The 17,616-nt window shown below is 42.9% G+C and overlaps 1 protein-coding gene across 20 annotated transcripts in view; it reads right to left on the reverse strand.

The window, feature by feature from the left end:
- LOC141078221 (protocadherin Fat 4-like) overlaps positions 1 to 17,616 on the reverse strand; it is a 294,498-nt gene that overhangs the window by 211,538 nt on the left and 65,344 nt on the right. For all 20 annotated transcript variants that reach the window (XM_073565038.1, XM_073565030.1, XM_073565031.1 and 17 more), the window contains exons 15-18: positions 12,270 to 12,562; positions 11,115 to 11,384; positions 6,574 to 6,714; positions 3,893 to 4,109 (exon numbers count right to left, since the gene is read on the reverse strand). In XM_073565038.1, coding sequence (XP_073421139.1) covers positions 3,893 to 4,109; positions 6,574 to 6,714; positions 11,115 to 11,384; positions 12,270 to 12,562 — 921 coding nt within the window. The remainder of the gene's footprint in view (positions 1 to 3,892; positions 4,110 to 6,573; positions 6,715 to 11,114; positions 11,385 to 12,269; positions 12,563 to 17,616) is intronic.

Raw genomic sequence — 17,616 nt, forward strand, 5'->3', positions numbered from 1 at the left:
GAGTATGGGGGAAGCACGGTTGTAGGAGGAAGAGATAAGGGGAGAGTAGAGGAGATCTTGAGATGATCGAAGGTTGCGTGCGGGTAGGTACCTGGAGACCATGTCACAGATGTATGGAGGAGACAGGTTGTGGATGGCTTTGTATGTCATGGTTAGGGTTTTGAATTGGAGCCTCTGGGCAATAGGAAGCCAGTGAAGGGTCTGGCATAGGGGGAAGGCTGGGGAATAGCAGGGAGACAGGTGGATTAGTCTGGCAGCAGAGTGTAGGATGAACTGGAGTGGTGCCAGAGTGCTAGAGGGGAGGCCAGAGAGTAGGAGGTTGCAGTAGTGGAGGCGGGAGATTATTAAGAGCATGCACTAGTGTTTTTGTGGTTTCGTGGTTGAGGAATGAGCAGATCCGGGAAATATTTTTGAGTTTGAGGCGGCAGGAGGAGGCGAGGGCTTGGATATGTGGTTTGAAAGAGAGTGCAGAGTCGAGGACCACCCCGAGGCACCGAGCGTGTGGGACGGGGGATAGAGAGCAGCCATTGACATTGATGGATAGGTCTGGTGGAGGGGTGGAGTGAGATGGGGGAAAGATGATGAATTCTGTTTTGTCCATGTTCAGTTTGTGAAAGCGAGCAGAGAAGAAGGCTGAGATAGCAGACAGACATTGTAGGATTTCAGTCAGTAAGGAGGCGAGGTTGGGTCCAGATAGGTAGATCTGCGTGTCACGGCGTAGAGGCGATACTGCAAACTGTGGGATTCTAGCTGTCCCAAGCCAAAGGTGTAGATGGAGAATAGTAGGGGTCCTCGGACAGAGCCTTGAGGAACACCGACAGATAGGGGGCGAGGTGAGGAGGTGGTGTGTGAGAGGGAGACACTAAATGTTCGGTCTGTTAGGTATGATGAGATCCAGGATAGGGCCAAGTCTGTGATGCCAAGAGATGAGAGAGTCTGTAGCAGGAGGGAATGGTCTACGGTGTCGAAGGCAGAGGACAGGTCCAGTAGAAGGATCACAGAGTAGTGTCGCTTGCTCTTGGCGGTTAGTAAGTCATTAATGACCTTAGTTAGGGCAGTTTCAGTTGAGTGATGCGGTTGGAAGCCAGATTGTAACCGGTCAAAGAGGGAACAGGAGGAGAGGTGGGAGGACAGTTCAAGATATACATGCTGTTCCAGTAGTTTTGAGGCGTAAGAGAGAAGAGATATCGGGCGATAGTTAGACACAGAGGATGGGTCAAGGGAGGGCTTTTTGAGGATGGGTGTGATTGAGGCATGTTTGAAGGATGAGGGAAAGATACCATTTGTAAGTGAAAGGTTGAAGAGGTGTGTTAGAGATGGGATGAAGACTGTGGCCAAGTTAGGGATGAGGTAAGACGGGAGTGGATCGAGGGCACAAGTGGTGAGGTGTGATTTTGACAGAAGGGTGGAGAGCTGATCTTCTGTCATGGTGGAGAAGCTGGCTTTTGCAGAACAGGGCTGAGCAGCTAAGAGGGGCATTGGGGGTTGCGGGCCAAAGTTTTGTCTGATCGTTTCGATCTTCTGCTTAAAGAAGGAGGCAAAGTCATCAGCAGAAATGAGAGGAGAGGGAGGAGGTGCTGTGGGACGGAGTAGAGAATTGAAAGTGTTGAAGAGCTGTTTAGGGTTGTGAGACAGGGAGGATATGAGAGATGCGAAGTAAGTTTGTTTTGCGGCAGAGAGCGTGGACTTAAAGCTGGCAATGGATTGCTTGTATGCGCTGAAGTGCTCAATAGAATGGGTTCTCTTCCATCTCCGCTCAGCGGCCCTGGAAACCCGTCTCAGTTCTTTGGTCAGGCTGGTCAGCCAGGGCTGCCTGTTTATTGTTCGAGTTTTGCTCTGCGTGAGGGGGGCAGCCGAATCAAGTGTTGCTGTTATTGTGGTGTTATAAAAAGTGGCAGCAGCATCTGTGTCATGAAGGGAAGCTATGTCTGTAAGAGGGAGAAGGGACTCAGAGAGTGATTGTAAATTGAGGTGTTTGAGATTCCTGCGAGGGTGAGCGAGTTTATGGAGGGGGGGTTGCGGAGTAGGAGAGGAGAGGAAAGAGAATGTCAGTAGGTTCTGATCAGACAGGGGGAGGGGTGAGTTATTGAGATTAGTGAGGGAACAGAGACAGGTGAAGATAAGGTCCAGCGTGTGACCATCTTTGTGAGTGGCCACAGAGGACCATTGAGTGAGGCCGAGGGAAGCCGTGAGAGATAGAAGTTTAGAGGCAGCCGGGGTGGAAGTGTCAATAGACATGTTGAAGTCGCCCATGATGATGGTGGGGATGTCAGCAGAAAGGAAATGGAGTAGCCAGGTAGTGAAGTGGTCGAGAAAGGTGGAGATGGCTAGTTCTGGGGGGCGGTAGATGACAGCCAGTTGGAGGTTGGAGGGGGAATAGATGCAGACGGAGTGCACCTCGAACGAGGGAAGAGTAGAGGAGGGTGGCAGAGGAATTGGGGTAAAGGAGCAGGTATCAGACAGGAGCAAGCCAACTCCTCCACCATGTTTGTTGCTGGGGCGAGGGGTGTGAGAGAGATTTCATATTCACATATATTTCATATATTCGCATGTCTTATTGATTTATACAATTTATACAAGATGTTACCAGTACAAAAGTGATAATGATAGTTAGATTTTAGAGTCTGAAAAGTAATTATATTGCTGGGTAGGGTAGAAATGACAAGAACAACTTCTAATTTGTATGTAAATGAGATTGCAGGTGCACAGATGATGTCCTGATTCCAGTCAATGAAGCACATGAGGGTGGTGCTGCGAGGGGAATGATGTGATTGATCAATGCAATACCTGGCAATCAGCCCATCCCCCATATATTTAACCAAATTTATATATAGATGCATACATCTATTTGCAGAAAGGACAGTATGCTTTTACCTGTGTTAGACTATTCTACCTAGCTATTTAAAGAAACACGCACATTAATTTTTTATTAGCCAAACCCGTGTTAATACGTATGCTTTGTACTGTAACTACAACCAAATACCCACTGATTGCCGTCTTCCCTGGTTTCTAGCGCTGCTCCGGTCCTCTTCTTACTCACGTGACTGCAATTCTGACTCCCTGGATCACACTGCGATTTATGTGTCAGACGGAAGTTGCTATTATAATGTAAGTCTATGGAGCGTCACAAGGCACCATAGACTTACATTTTAAGGCTGGGGTCAAACGAGCGTATAACATGGCCGAGTGCTATGCAATAAAACATTGCATAGGACTCAGCCAAGTATTTTTCTATGGGGCAGCTCACATCTGCAATTATTTTCTCATGCTGAATCAGCATGAGAGAACAATCACAGCATGCTGCGATGGACCCTAAGGCTCGGCTCACTCGCACCGAAACAAGCTAATAGGTGCATAAGAAACATCGGACTGCACTCAGATGTTATCCCAGTGCAGTACAATATATGCAGAGAAAGGCAATGGAGGAGATGGAGAAATTACTTTCTCCGTCTCCTTCACACCTATGCTCCAATTCTCTGATGCAAGAGGATCAGAGCACAGAGCACCGACACTTGAGTCACGCTCGCGGCAGAGTTGGAGTAGAGTGTGATTAGCATTTCGCATCCCATGCTCTCGCATCGGATGCCATATGCTAATGTGAATCCAGCCTAATAGCGACTTCCAGCTCACACGTAAACCCAGTGTGGTCCGGCTGGTCAGAATTGCAGTCACATGAGTGAGAAGGGGACCGAAGCAGCGCTGGAAACTGGGGAAGACGGCGATCGGTGAGTATTTGGTTGGATTTACGGTATATAGCACAAGTATTAACAAAGGTTTAGTGAATAAAAAAATAACATGAATTCTACTTTAATTAGATTCCTTTTAACATATTGTACATCCTGAGTTTTTGGTTTGTAAATAAGATATGATTGTAAGACATGAACAGACATACCTATGACGGTGGCTGTGCTATGAGGCTGATGCTTTCCTCGGTTGTATGCAATTATATTCAACATGTACTCTGCCCTTGTCTCAAAGTCTAAAGGTTTTAGGTTGGAGATACTACCAGACTCTTCTCCAATGTAAAACAGGTCAGTGACTTCCATAAAGGAATATAAGACGACAGCGTTGGGTCCAGAATCTCTATCCTCAGCAGAAACATTTATCAACTAAAAGAAACAGCAATTAATGACACATAGGAATATTCTTGTGGTAGAACATAGAATGTAATTTCTCTCTCACATATGCACACACACATATATACATATTGTAGGAAAGCAGGCAGTAGGCTCCTGGATGGTATTTATGTATCTGTTTTGTAAGCTGTATCAGTAACGCTAGGTTATACTGAGTTTAACGTAACTGTTTTTCAGGTACTCCCCCCTCGTCAGTGCAAAGTGTCAGATTTGATTTAACTGGGTGAGAGACATGTGACCGGAATCCCAGGGGTAATGTTTCTCCTTGCGGAGAGTGACATGTCAAGAATGATATACCAAGGTGAGGAGACTTTTAAACCTTGCAATGCTCCTCTAGGAAACTAATTATACAAATTGTCTTTTCAGAGAGGAAGGGCATGGAGACTCGATCTCCCTGCACTGCCACCCGGACACAATGGGGCCCTTGAGCAGTGGGGGAGAGAGGAGTAGAGGTGAATATTGTATTTTTATTTTTTTTTAAGATGGGGAGAGCATTATACTTTATGGAGGTCTAAGTGGAGTGCATTATACTATATAGAGGCCTTTGGGGAGAGCATTATACTATATAGAGGTCTTTTGGGGAGTGCATTATACTGTATGAATGACTTTAGGGACTGCATTATACTGTATGAAAGCCTACGGAGAGTACATTACACTATATGGAGGCCTATAGGAAGTTCATTATACTATAAAGAGGCCTATGAGGAGTTCATTATACTATATGGAGGTCTATGGGGAGTGTATTATACTGTATGGAGGCCTATGGGTAGTTCACTACACTATATAAATACCTATAGGGAGTGTATTATACTGTATGGAGGCCTATGGGTAGTTCACTACACTATATAAATACCTATAGGGAGTGCATTATTCTATATAGAGGCCTATGGGGAGTGCATTATACTAAAAGGAGGCCTATGAATAGTGCATTATATTATATGGATGACTATGGGGTGCAATAAACTATATGGAGGCTATTTATGGGATCATCATACAGTGTGGAGATTACAGTGAGGGTGCCATCATACCGTGTGTGAGCTAATTTGGAGTCTTTGTAAAGTCTGGGGCTCATTATACAGTATTGGAGTCATCAAACAGTTTGGGGCCTACTAATGGGTCAGTATACTGCTTGGAGGCATTATACTGTGTATGTATAGGGGAGCATCACACTGTGTAGACGGGAGCTGTACAGGGGTGAGACTCGGAACATTATTAAATGTTACGTGGGCACTTTTTGTTATACAGCACTCTAGTTAGTACACAGATGGCATTATTACTTTTTAGTGTGGACACTGTTTTCTAGGGCACTTTCATAGAGCATTAATATATTTGAGATGTTTGCTTCACCATCTTGAGGGCACGCAGTGCCGCACAGTAGGTGCAGTAATAGGGACACATATGGCAGTAGCGGCTTAGTATTGAGGTTTTAGCAGAATATGGAGTTTGTGCAGGTTGGGAATAGATGGGGACGGTGCTGAAAATATGAGATGTGAAATGTGTCTTTGTTGTAAAGTCTGGCTGGAAGAAGTTGTTATGTCGGTCTTTGCCCAATGGAAAAAACTTTAAAAGTTAATGAATCCATCAGAAAGAACATCAGCTGTAAGTCATCTAATATATAACTGTACTGTAATCTCTGTAATGTTCTGCAGGACTGGTATCTGCCACTATATGGTTACCATATGGCAGTAATATCAGTGTTGGTCTACGTATATACATTTTTATTAGTAACAGCGCCATCATCTGCTCAGGTTCTCCTACATCCACCATTAGGGTGTGTCACCATAGTTGTAATCAGGTTTACCTGGTTAGGGGCCCACTCAGAAATGCCCCCCCCCGAACCAAAACCTTAGCTACACCTCTGGATTAATGGTATTCTCAATGCACAGAAATATAGGCAGATACTTATCCATTATGAAATACCAGCTGGAAAGCATCTGATTGGCTCCAAAATGTATTCTGCTGTAGGACTGCACCCACCCGAACATACATGCAACGTTATATCTTCAGTGTAAAGAAAGAGTCTTGGAAGTGATGATATTGCATCTACAGTGCCCTGATCTCAACAATATCATGTTTGTGTGGGTCTACATGAACAGACAGAAGGATTTGGGCAAGACTACATCCACAGAAGATCTTTGGTTATTTCTCCAAGATATTTAGAACAACCTCCCAGAGTTACTTCAAAAACCGTGTACAAGTGTACCTTGAAGAATTGATGCTTTAATGCTGTTTTGAAGGCAAAAGGTGGTCACACCAAACATTCTTTTGATTTAGATTTTACTTTTGTTCCTTCATTTTGCAGTTTGTTAATTGATAAAAAACATATTAACACTTCTGCTTTTTTAAAGCATTTTTACTTTGCATTTTTCCACATCTGCCTGAAACTTTTGCACAGTTCTGTAATCATCTTAATAATGTATGTATTGGGTATCATTACCACATGAGGAGGTTCGTTCTCTTTTACTGTAATGTTGTATAGATTCAATTTGGGGAAGGTAGGACTGTTATCATCAACATCCTGAACAGTAACATGGATCAGAACTGTAGAAGACAATGGTGGAGTGCCAGCATCTCGAGCCTGCAAAAAAAAAGAACCTGTCACATAATATCCTTTGTGGTTCCTGAAGATATTTGCCCATTTTTTTACATGAATAAACTACCCATTTTTTTATATTATAATTCTCTTCCCCTCCATAAATTTCTAAATTGTACATTGCATGGATATAAGAGGATTATCTGTACTGGGTGCCGGGGTCAATATTTTATTTAATTTACTCAAAATGTAAAGATTTTAATATACATTATGATAATGTTATCTATATTTGGAGAAAAGGCTAAACCCCATGTATTTAAATGTATTTAGAATAAAATATATGCAGCACGGTGGCTCAGTGGTTAGACAGACTGAAACAGGTTTCACTCAAGAATATCCTTGTATTTCACACCATTCATCTTTCCCTTGACTAGGGCCATTTTACCTGTCTCTGCTGCCGAAAAACATCCCCACCGCATGATGCTGCCACCACCAAGTTTCACTGTGGGGATGGTGTTCTTGGGGTGATGAGCTGTGTTGGTTTGTCACCAAACATAGTGTTTACCTTGGTGGTCATAAAGCTCAATTCTGGTCTGATCAGACCACAGCACCTACCGCTATACATTTGAGGAGTTTTCACATGTCTTTTGGCAAACTTAAAAAAAGCCTTACAATTTTTGTGTGTAATTAAAGGATTTTTTCTGCCCACTCTTCCATGAAGACCACCTCTATGGAGTGTACGACTTATTGTGGTCAGATGGACAGATACTGCAGTTTCTGCTTGGAAACTCTGGAGCTCCTTAATGATAATGGATTTGATGTCTTGTACTTCTCAACAACTTTGCCCCTGACTTTTTTGGTGATCTCATTGGTCTTCTTGGTGTTGTTTGGTTAGTGGTGCTTCTTGCTTAATGGTGTTGCAGCCTCTGTGGCCTTTCAGAAAAGGTAAAGTGTATATACTGACAGACCATGTGACACTTAGATTGAACACAGGTGGACGTCTTTTCACTAAGCATGTGACTTATGAAGGTAATTGCCTGCACTTGAAATTTTTAGGGTCTTCATAGCAAAAGGGGTGAATACATATGCACATGCCAATTTTTAGTCATTTGATCTAATAAAATTAATTTATGGCTCAGTGGTTAGCACTGCAGCGTTGGGGTCCTGGGTTCAAATCCCACCAAGGACAACATCTGCAAGGAGTATGTTCTCCCCGTATTTGCGTGGGTTTCCTCCCACGCTCCAAAAATGGTAACAAGAGCCTTGGTTACCTTTACTGCTGTAATACTGGACAGGGCCACGACTTCAGGATATCGAGTGGCATAGTCCACCACTGTCATGTTGTATTTTTTCCCTGACTGGCTGGGGAGGGCCAGAGGTCCTATAATGTCCATAGCTAAGCGTTGAAATGGTTCTTTATTTATGGGCAGGGGTGGCAGGAGTACCTTATCTTGTGCCACATTCACTGGCACAAATCGCAGTTGTGGCAATAATGGACTATTGACTGTGAGATGCCAGGCCAGTAAATCTTTGGGTAGGACTCTTTTCAGTCTTTTTCCTCGCTAGATGCCCAGACAAGGGGGTGTGATGGGCCAGTTGGAGTAGCTGTGTCATACTTCTGAGGGACAATGAGTTGCCTGATCGCTGCATCAGGAATGCCCTTGTCACTAATCTTTGTTACGTGATAATACAATCCCTTTACTAGGGTGAAGCTATCCCCATTATCTCCCATATGCCCTGCTTCTGCCCTTAGCATAAGGGCGGCCAAGGTAGTGTCACCATTTGTTTCTCTTTTAAACTCCTCTGTATCTCAAGACTCTCCAAATGTAGTAGCAGAGGACGGTTTGCTTACCAACTCTGATAAGGGTCGCGGTGGTTATTCCCGGTGAAATTGGGATAGTGAGGTGCTTGAAGGGCCTGTATTCAGGTGACGGATTCCACAACATGGCAATGTAACTCTTCCTCAGGCAGGATGGAGTGCGTGGGGCTTCCTCTTAATCTTTGAGGAACAGCTGGATTGCAGTTGCACAAGTTGCCCACACCTACAACATCTCGTCTCTGTGATTCCCACAGGTAGTGGTTGGAACTGTAGGGGCCCAGGATTGTGAGATGTGGTTGCCATCAGCCTGTGGCTGGGTGAAGGGGCAGATATAAACGGAGGGGACTGAGGCACGGGAGCAGCCTGTGATTTATTGTCCGGAAGGCTCCTCCATTGCGGTCGGATAGTAAGAGCTAGGCCAGGGTTACAGCTTTATCCAAGGTGTGCGGCATACGCTCTCGGACCCATTCCCGTATTTCTGTGGGGCACTTGGAAATAAATTATTTTTATAAGGGACACCTGTATAACATCTTCCAAAGTGAAGGCATTTTCTGCTTACAGCCATTTCTGATATGCCTGGGACATCTTATGAGCATACATCCTAAATGATCCCCCCGTGGTGAATGGTAATCCAGGATATGCCGTTTTACAATGTTATAATCCCAGTTCTGCTGTGAGTCAGTGGTTCATTAAGCCTTCCGTTCAGGAGTCCCACTAACAAACACATCCAGCCAGAGTGGGGCACCTCCATCATGGCACACTGCTGCTAAAAGTCCTTGTAGAACCCCTCCACATCTTCGGAAACATCAAATGGTTTGAAGTCCATCCAGGTGATCTGTACAGGCTCCCGGATCGTTGGGTTTACACTCCAACTCACATTACTCCCTCCTTTGGGCTCCAATGCTTCTTGTCTCCTCTGTGCTCGGCAAGCAGCCTCCCCTTTATAGTCCTGAAAGACGTCTGGGCCCAGAACCACCATTTCTTCTCCATACCACACCAACCAATGGCTTTTTGTGGTGGGGATCTCAGTTTCCACCACTTGTCCATCAGACATCTTGAAGGAGGTGGCCTGGCTAGCACTCACCAGTAGATCAATTAAGACCTCTTTTGTCAGTTCCTGGAAGTTCAGGCCCAGATCTGTCTTTCTCCTGTAGACTAGATACGGTCCAATTTCTGTGTTCACTCTGTGGGTGGTTCTCCATTGGGTTATGCTCTGTTCATCCCACTGCTGCCACCTGTTGTCACAGGGTCCTTCTCCAGTATCATACAATCAACAGAACAAGAGATGAGTGAACAGTACCAAAAACTTTTATTATATGCAAACTGAAAGATTCATAAAACAATCCATCACACAGAGGATAAAATAGTCCAAGAACATGGATACAGTCCAGTAACGGGATAAATGTCATAGGAGATGACAGTCACAATCCTCTGCTTAGAGATTGATATGGCAGTGTGGTTCCAGATACTTCTCCATAAAAGGTTCTCAAGAAGTATTTCCAGGGCAATCCAGGTTTCGCAAAGTCTCTCTAAGGTGCTGTCCATGCATCCCACAAAGGATCTCTTACTTGTCTCACTCCTCAGAAGGATAGAAAATCCCCACATTTAAGTTTCAGGTCATCGTACATGGGTATGGGGGAGGTGGTAGGGGCTTATCTCTTATTGTTTGAGTATTTAATCAACCTGCATAGTTTGTTCGGAATCTCCTTTGCTCTGCAGGTAAGCAAGGCACAGAGTCCCATAGAATGGCTCAATCAACTTATTATGGAACATCGATTGTTCAATGATGCTGTGTCTCTGTCTTGTAAAGATAGCAGACAATATCCTGTAGGAGTTGATATAAAAAGCAAGCAGCAGCCATTACTAAATATTAAGAGTCAACTTTTAAGACTCAAAGACTCATATGACAACAGTCTATGGTTCTTGACCTACTGAAAATAGACGTCTGGATATTTAAGATGAAAATGCTGTGTTGTTGCATTAGAGGGGATACACAGAATGATACAGAGCAGCAAGACAACACTCCTAAAATCAGTAAAAATATGAACATAGGCAGAATGATACCCCACACACCATAATACACCATCACATGCTCATTTTAATATCACGACTATACTGCAATTCTAATGTGAATTTACAAAGTTCATCAGGTCTAATAGGTCTAATAGATGTGACTTACTCAGCAACTTGCTGCAGTTTCAATACAATCAGTGTTTTATCAGCAGGAGATTAGCATTAGTGGACTAGGTCTCATGTGCAGAACAGTCCGGCTAATCTGTGTAACCCTGCCCTCCACCTCTGATTGGCAGCTTGCTCATGATGTACAGTGTTCACAGGAAACTGCCAATGAGGTGTGTGGGCTGGGTTATACACAGCTCAGTATTTTGACAAGTGCTACATCTACAGGACAGAAAACTGGGATCCTATCAAAACTGCACCAAGTAGCCCAGTCAGTGATACATCACAGGAATCAAGCTCTTTGTCCCTACATCATGCAGCTGACAGATTCCATGTAAAACTTAAGTTTGCCATAGACACAGCGCAAGTTCCCATTGTTCAGCCATTTGTAACGTCACCCTTCTCTGCTAACATGAACACAAGATACTTCCAGAGAATTTGTACTCACAATTACGTTAAGGTCATAGTTATCAGTATTTTCTGCATCTAATGGCTTTATGTTCATTAATTTGCCAGTGGAACTGTTAATATAGAAGGTGCTATCAAAATCATTTTCCAAAGAGTATGTTATGGCACCGTTCTTCCCAACGTCTACATCAGTAGCAGTGACATTGTCCAAATCCAGGAAATTCTTGTTTTCTAGACATGTTACATTTAAGTTTATGATTGGTGAAAAGACTGGTGAGTTATCATTCGCATCCATTACAGTGATGGTGACCTGCGAAAGAAGTAACAAATACCTGAACATATTGAGGCTGATATTAGTGAAAAATATCTATGACGGACCATCTTAAAGGGAGCTTGTCACCATGCACAGAAGGAGCTGAGCGATATATAGTGTTGTGAGAAAAGATTCAGTATAACCTGGGTATTAATCATTTAAACCACTGCTCTTTTTGGGGGTTTTTGGTCCAGTGGGCGGTCCTATTAATGACTGATAGCCATATCTGTATACACGTATACATAGAAGGCTGTCAGTCACTGGTAGGACCGCCCACTGGACTGAAAATCACAGAAACGGTGTGAATTATGAAAACAGAGGTTAAACTGAATCTATTCTGACAAAACTATATATCAGTCTGCTCAGCTATCCTGCTCTATAACATGATGACTGCAGACTGAACTGCATTTTCATGGTGACAAGTTCCCTTCAATCCTCTTCATTAGAGCAAATAGAGCTTTATCCTTACAGTTTTTTTGTGTTTAAATTCTAAATTTATTTAAAAAGGTGTATATATAAATTTGGGAGATTCATTCTTTTTGAAAAAGTAGTAACGTGAATTTTGGACCAAGCTGTTGAAGATTCCATACTCTAGTAAGTGGAATTAAGAACTCCACTTTTATCCTCTCTCTCTCGTTATTTAATTCTAGACAGGTGCAGACACAGACAGAAGAGGGCACCTGGGCAAGAACAATATATGGGCCCTTGCTGTCCAATATCTCATTGTAATACACAATTCCACTTGCTCTGGAGGTGGTAGTGGGACCCCTTATCTATTGGGCGGGCCCCTATGTGGCTGCGCAGGTTGCACTAATGTTATGTTCGCCCCTGATTCTAGTACAAGAGCAAAGTCATTATTAATCATAGAGAAATCCGTCTTACCTTCGCGGCGGCTGTATTAGGAGGATCCTCTGAGTCCACCGCCGTCACAATGACATTATAGCTATCTTGTTCCTCGCGATCTAATGTGACTTGTGTAATAATTGTGCCTCTCTCTGTTATGGAGAATACGTCTGCATACGTTTGAACAAAATACATTACTGCCACATCAGGTCCAGCCGTGACCGCAACAGAGCCAACATCAGTGCCTTCTGGCATCCCCTCCAGAAGGCTAAAGCTATAGTTGGAATTCACAAACTCTGTTTGACCTTCTGAAACACTGATAATTACAGAAGCTAGAATAAAGGAATATGGAAAATGTTGTGAATATTTATAATATTTAAAGGGGTTTTCTACTGATTTCTTTTTTTAAATCACCATGCAAAAGGTTATACATACATATATATATATATATATATATATACATACAGTATATATACACTCACTGGCCACTTTATTAGGTACACCTGTCCAACTGTGTGTTAAGACTTAATTTCTAATCAGCCAATCACATGGCGGCAACTCAGTGCATTTAGGCATGTAGACATGGTCAAGACAATCTCCTGCAGTTCAAACCGAGCATCAGTATGGGGAAGAAAGGTGATTTGAGTGCCTTTGAACGTGGCATGATTGTTGGTGCCAGAAGGGCTGGTCTGAGTATTTCAGAAACTGCTGATCTACTGGGATTTTCACGCACAACCATCTCTAGGGTTTACAGAGAATGGTCCGAAAAAGAAAAAAAATCCAGTGAGCGGCAGTTCTGTGGCCGGAAATGCCATGTTGATGCCAGAGGTCAGAGGAGAATGGGCAGACTGGTTCGAGCTGATAGAAAGGCAACAGTGACTCAAATTGCCACCCGTTACAACCAAGGTAGGCAGAAGAGCATCTCTGAACGCACAGTGCGTCGAACTTTGAGGCAGATCGGCTACAGCAGCAGAAGACCACACCGGGTACCACTCCTCTCAGCTAAGAACAGGAAACTGAGGCTACAATTTGCACAAGCTCATCGAAATTGGACAGTAGAAGATTGGAAAAACGTTGCCTGGTCTGATGAGTCTCGATTTCTGCTGCGACATTCGGATGGTAGGGTCAGAATTTGGCGTAAACAACATGAAAGCATGGATCCATCCTGCCTTGTATCAACGGTTCAGGCTGGTGGTGGTGGTGTCATGGTGTGGGGAATTTTTTCTTGGCACTCTTTGGGCCCCTTGGTACCAATTGAGCATCGTTGCAAGGCCACAGCCTACCTGAGTATTGTTGCTGACCATGTCCATCCCTTTATGACCACAATGTACCCAACATCTGATGGCTACTTTCAGCAGGATAATGCGCCATGTCATAAAGCTCGAATCATCTCAGATTGGTTTCTTGAACATGACAATGAGTTTACTGTACTCAAATGGCCTCCTCAGTCACCAGATCTCAATCCAATAGAGCATCTTTGGGATGTGGTGGAACGGGAGATTCGCATCAGGGATGTGCAGCCGACAAATCTGCGCCAACTGTGTGATGCCATCATGTCAATATGGTCCAAAATCTCTGAGGAATGCTTCCAGCACCTTGTTGAATCTCTGCCACGAAGAATTGAGGCAGTTCTGAAGGCAAAAGGGGGTCCAACCCCTTACTAGCATGGTGTACCTAATAAAGTGGCCAGTGAGTGTATATATTTATATATAAATCATACTCACCTGCAGCTCCTCTTTCACTGCTGCGGTATATATGGTCGTTCTCCGTGCTTTTGTGTTCTAATGGTAAAAAACTGGTGACCAATGAAGTCAATCAACCAACAATGTCACTATGTTGGCCAATGAATGGCTGCAGTGGTCATCTGCCTGTTCCTGCCAGAAAAGAAAGCACGTAGACCAGCGATGGGACTGGCCAGTGTTAGTAAAGGAGTGGCCAACAGCACCAAGGGGAATATGATTTGAGGCTTTTTTTTGTGGTTTCGTGTTTTAGAGCGTGCTGCAGGTGTTTTTAATAACTCAGGAATGAGCAACATTTTAAAGATTTTTTTTCTTAAATAAATCAATAGTATGCCTGAAAATAATAAGCTTGGTCAAATATCTTATTAGAGAAATCTACTTCTTTCTCCTCCTTGACTGATCAGTTGTTTCCAAAATGTTCAATTTATGGGTAAAATCTGTCCTTTGTGAAAACAGATTTTCACATTACTAGAGATTAGGAGATGACAGTTGGTGCTCATAAAGTTCTATGGAGAACTGTAACTGTTTCAGGAGAATTTCTGTGTCTGCCTCTAGCTACTCCTTCCCCATAACATTTTAAAAGCACCAACTGTCGCTCATCTATTATGTAGTGTCAAAATCTGTGTTCATTGAATAGAAGGAGAAATAATCAGATTTCTGTAAGGCCTCTTTCACACATCAGGTTTTCGCCGTCAGGCGCGATCCGGCGCTTTTGACAGAAACCGGATCCGGCGAAATGCAATGCCGGATCCGGTTTCCCCCCATTGACTTGCATTTGCGCCGGATCGCGCCGGATGGCCATGCGTTTCATCCGGTTTTCGCCGGATCCGGCAATGTGTCGCGATCCGGCGTCTGGAAAAAACGGCTACTGTAACGTTTTTTGTCTCCGGCGAAAAAGCCGGACACGCCGGATCCGGCGCGTCCGGCTTTTTCACACAATGAAAGCTTATGAGCGCCGCAATGCGCCTGATCCGGCGAAAGCCGGATCCGGTGGCCGGATCCGGTTTTTTTGGTCTGAGCATGCTCAGTAGCTCTGCCCACTACAACCTGTCAAAGAAGGGCTGTAGGAACATGCTATATATTGTTTTCCAGTAGCCAATCCCGTTCGGAAGGCCACAAGGGTCAATTTTAAAAACCAGATCCGGCCTAATCCGTCGAAAAACGGATAGAAAAACGGATGAACCGGATGAGACGGATCTGGTTTTGTCTGTCAAGAACAAGACGGATCCGGCAGAAAACCGGATCCGGCACATCAGGTTTTACAAAACATTTGCCGGATCCGGCATTCCGGCACGACGCCGGATCGCTCCTGACGCCGAAAACCTGATGTGTGAAAGTAGCCTAAGATATGTTACAAAGTATTATTACTTTCATTTGTACTTGTACTGTTGTACAGAATTGAATTCTGATACATTTCTTTACTTTTAATGATTTTAAGTTACAAAATTTCATAAAGTCCATTCAGCTTTTCCTTCTGTTCATTTCTTAAAGGGCAATTTAAGAGCCAATATAGGATTACATTACTGGGCAAGAAACCTCCTACTGCAAACAATATATCATGTTTGTATACACTGTTGGACCATCTTTTGTTCATTTGCTTTTAACCTAATTAACCCCTTAATGACCACATTTTTAAAATCTGACCAGTGTCACTTTATGTATTAATAACTCTGGAACGCTTCAACAAATTCCACTGATTCTGAAACTGTTTTTTTCATGATATATTGTACTTCATAATAGTAGTAAATTTTGTTCTCTATGACTTGCATTTATTTGTGAAAATATCGGAAATTTGGCGAAAATTTCCAAAATTTTGCAATTTTCAAACTTTTATTTCTTATGCCCTTAAATCAGAAAGTTATGTTACATAAAATAGTTAATAAACAACATTTCCCACATGTCTACTTTATATCTGCATCATTTTTGAAACAAGTTTTTGTTAGGAAGTTAGAAGGGTTTAAAGTTGATCAGCAATTTCTTATTTTTCTAACAAAATTTACAAAACCATTTTTTTAGGGGCCACATCACATTTGAAGTGACTTTGGCGGGCCTATATGACAGAAAATACCCAAAAGTGACACCATTCTAAAAACTACACCCCTCAAATTACTCAAAACCACATTTAAGAAATTTATTAACACTTCAGGTGCTTCAGGAACTAAAGCAATGTGAAAGGAAAAATTCAACATTTAACTTTTTTCACAAAATTTTTCTTTAGCCCCAAATTTGTTATTTTCACAAGAGTAACAGTAGAAAATGGATGCCAAAAATTTGTTGTGTAATTTGTCTTGAGTACGCCGATACCCCATATGTGAGGGAATACTACTATTTGGGTGCACGGCAGGGCTTGGAAGGGAACGAGTACAATTTGACTTTTTGAACAGAAAAATGACTGGAATCAAGAGTGGACACCATGTCGCGTTTGGAGAGCCCCTGATGTGCCTAAACAGTGGAAACCCCCCACATATGACCCAGTTTTTGAAACTAGACCCCTCAAGGAATTTATATCCATGTCTGATGAGCACTTTGAACCCCCAGGAGCTTCACAGAAGTTAATAACGTAGAGCTGTGAAAATAAAAAAAATCACATTTTACCTCTCAAAAATGTACTTTTAGCCCCATTTTTTATTTTAACAAGGGTAATAGGAGAAAATAATGGACCCCAAAAGTTGTTGTGCAATTTCTCCTGAGTACTGCGATACCCCATACATGGAGGAAAACTACTGTTTGGGTGCACGGCAAGGCTCGGAAAGGAAGGAGTGACGTTTTGGAACACAGACTTTGATGGAATGGTCTGCGGACATCATGTCATGTTTGAAGAGCCACAGATGTGCCTAAATTTTATCCAGGGGTATAGTGAGCATTTTGAACCCACAAATACTATGCAAAATTTGATAACATTAGGTCATCATATTGAAAATTTTCATTTTTTTCACAAAAACGTTGTTTCAGCCCCAAATTTGTAATTTTTACAATGGATAATAGGAGAAAATGGACAACATAATTTGTTGCGCAATTTGTCCCCAACCCGACTTTACCCCATATGTGGTCACAAACTTCTGCTTGGGCACATGGCAGGGCTAGGAAAGGAAAGAGCACTATTTGCCTTGGATAGATAGTGAATGCCATGTCGCATTTGAAGAGCCCCTGACATGTGAAAACAGCAGAAACCCCCCACAAGTGACCTCGTTTAGAAAACTAGACCCCTCAAGGAATTCATCCAGGAGTGTAGTGAATATTTTAAATCCATAGGTGCCTCACAGAATTTTATAACATTGAGACATGGAAATTTTAGTGGTAAAAATTTAATTTTTTTTATTTGCTGTAAATTTGTGAAGTGCACAAGTGTGAAATAGTGAAACTGGACCTCGCAATTTAGCGGTAAAAACGTAAATTTTGTATTTGCTGTAAATTTGTCAAGTAAACAAGGGTCAATAGGTGAAACTAGACGCCGCAATTTATTGCACAATTTCTACTGAACGCGATGCTGTCTCACATATTGTCAGAAATTACTGTTAGGCCGGGGTTACACTAACCAACGCAAAATACGGTCAGTATTTTACATGCGTAATACGGATGAATGGCCCCTAAACAGTGCTCCGTATGTCATCCGTAATCAAGGTGTGGTCGCGTATTTTGCGCATGTA

This window comes from Dendrobates tinctorius, unplaced genomic scaffold (assembly GCF_039654945.1).
Source record: "Dendrobates tinctorius isolate UK_male_01 unplaced genomic scaffold, ASM3965494v1 ptg000518l, whole genome shotgun sequence".
NCBI lineage: Eukaryota > Metazoa > Chordata > Amphibia > Anura > Dendrobatidae > Dendrobates > Dendrobates tinctorius.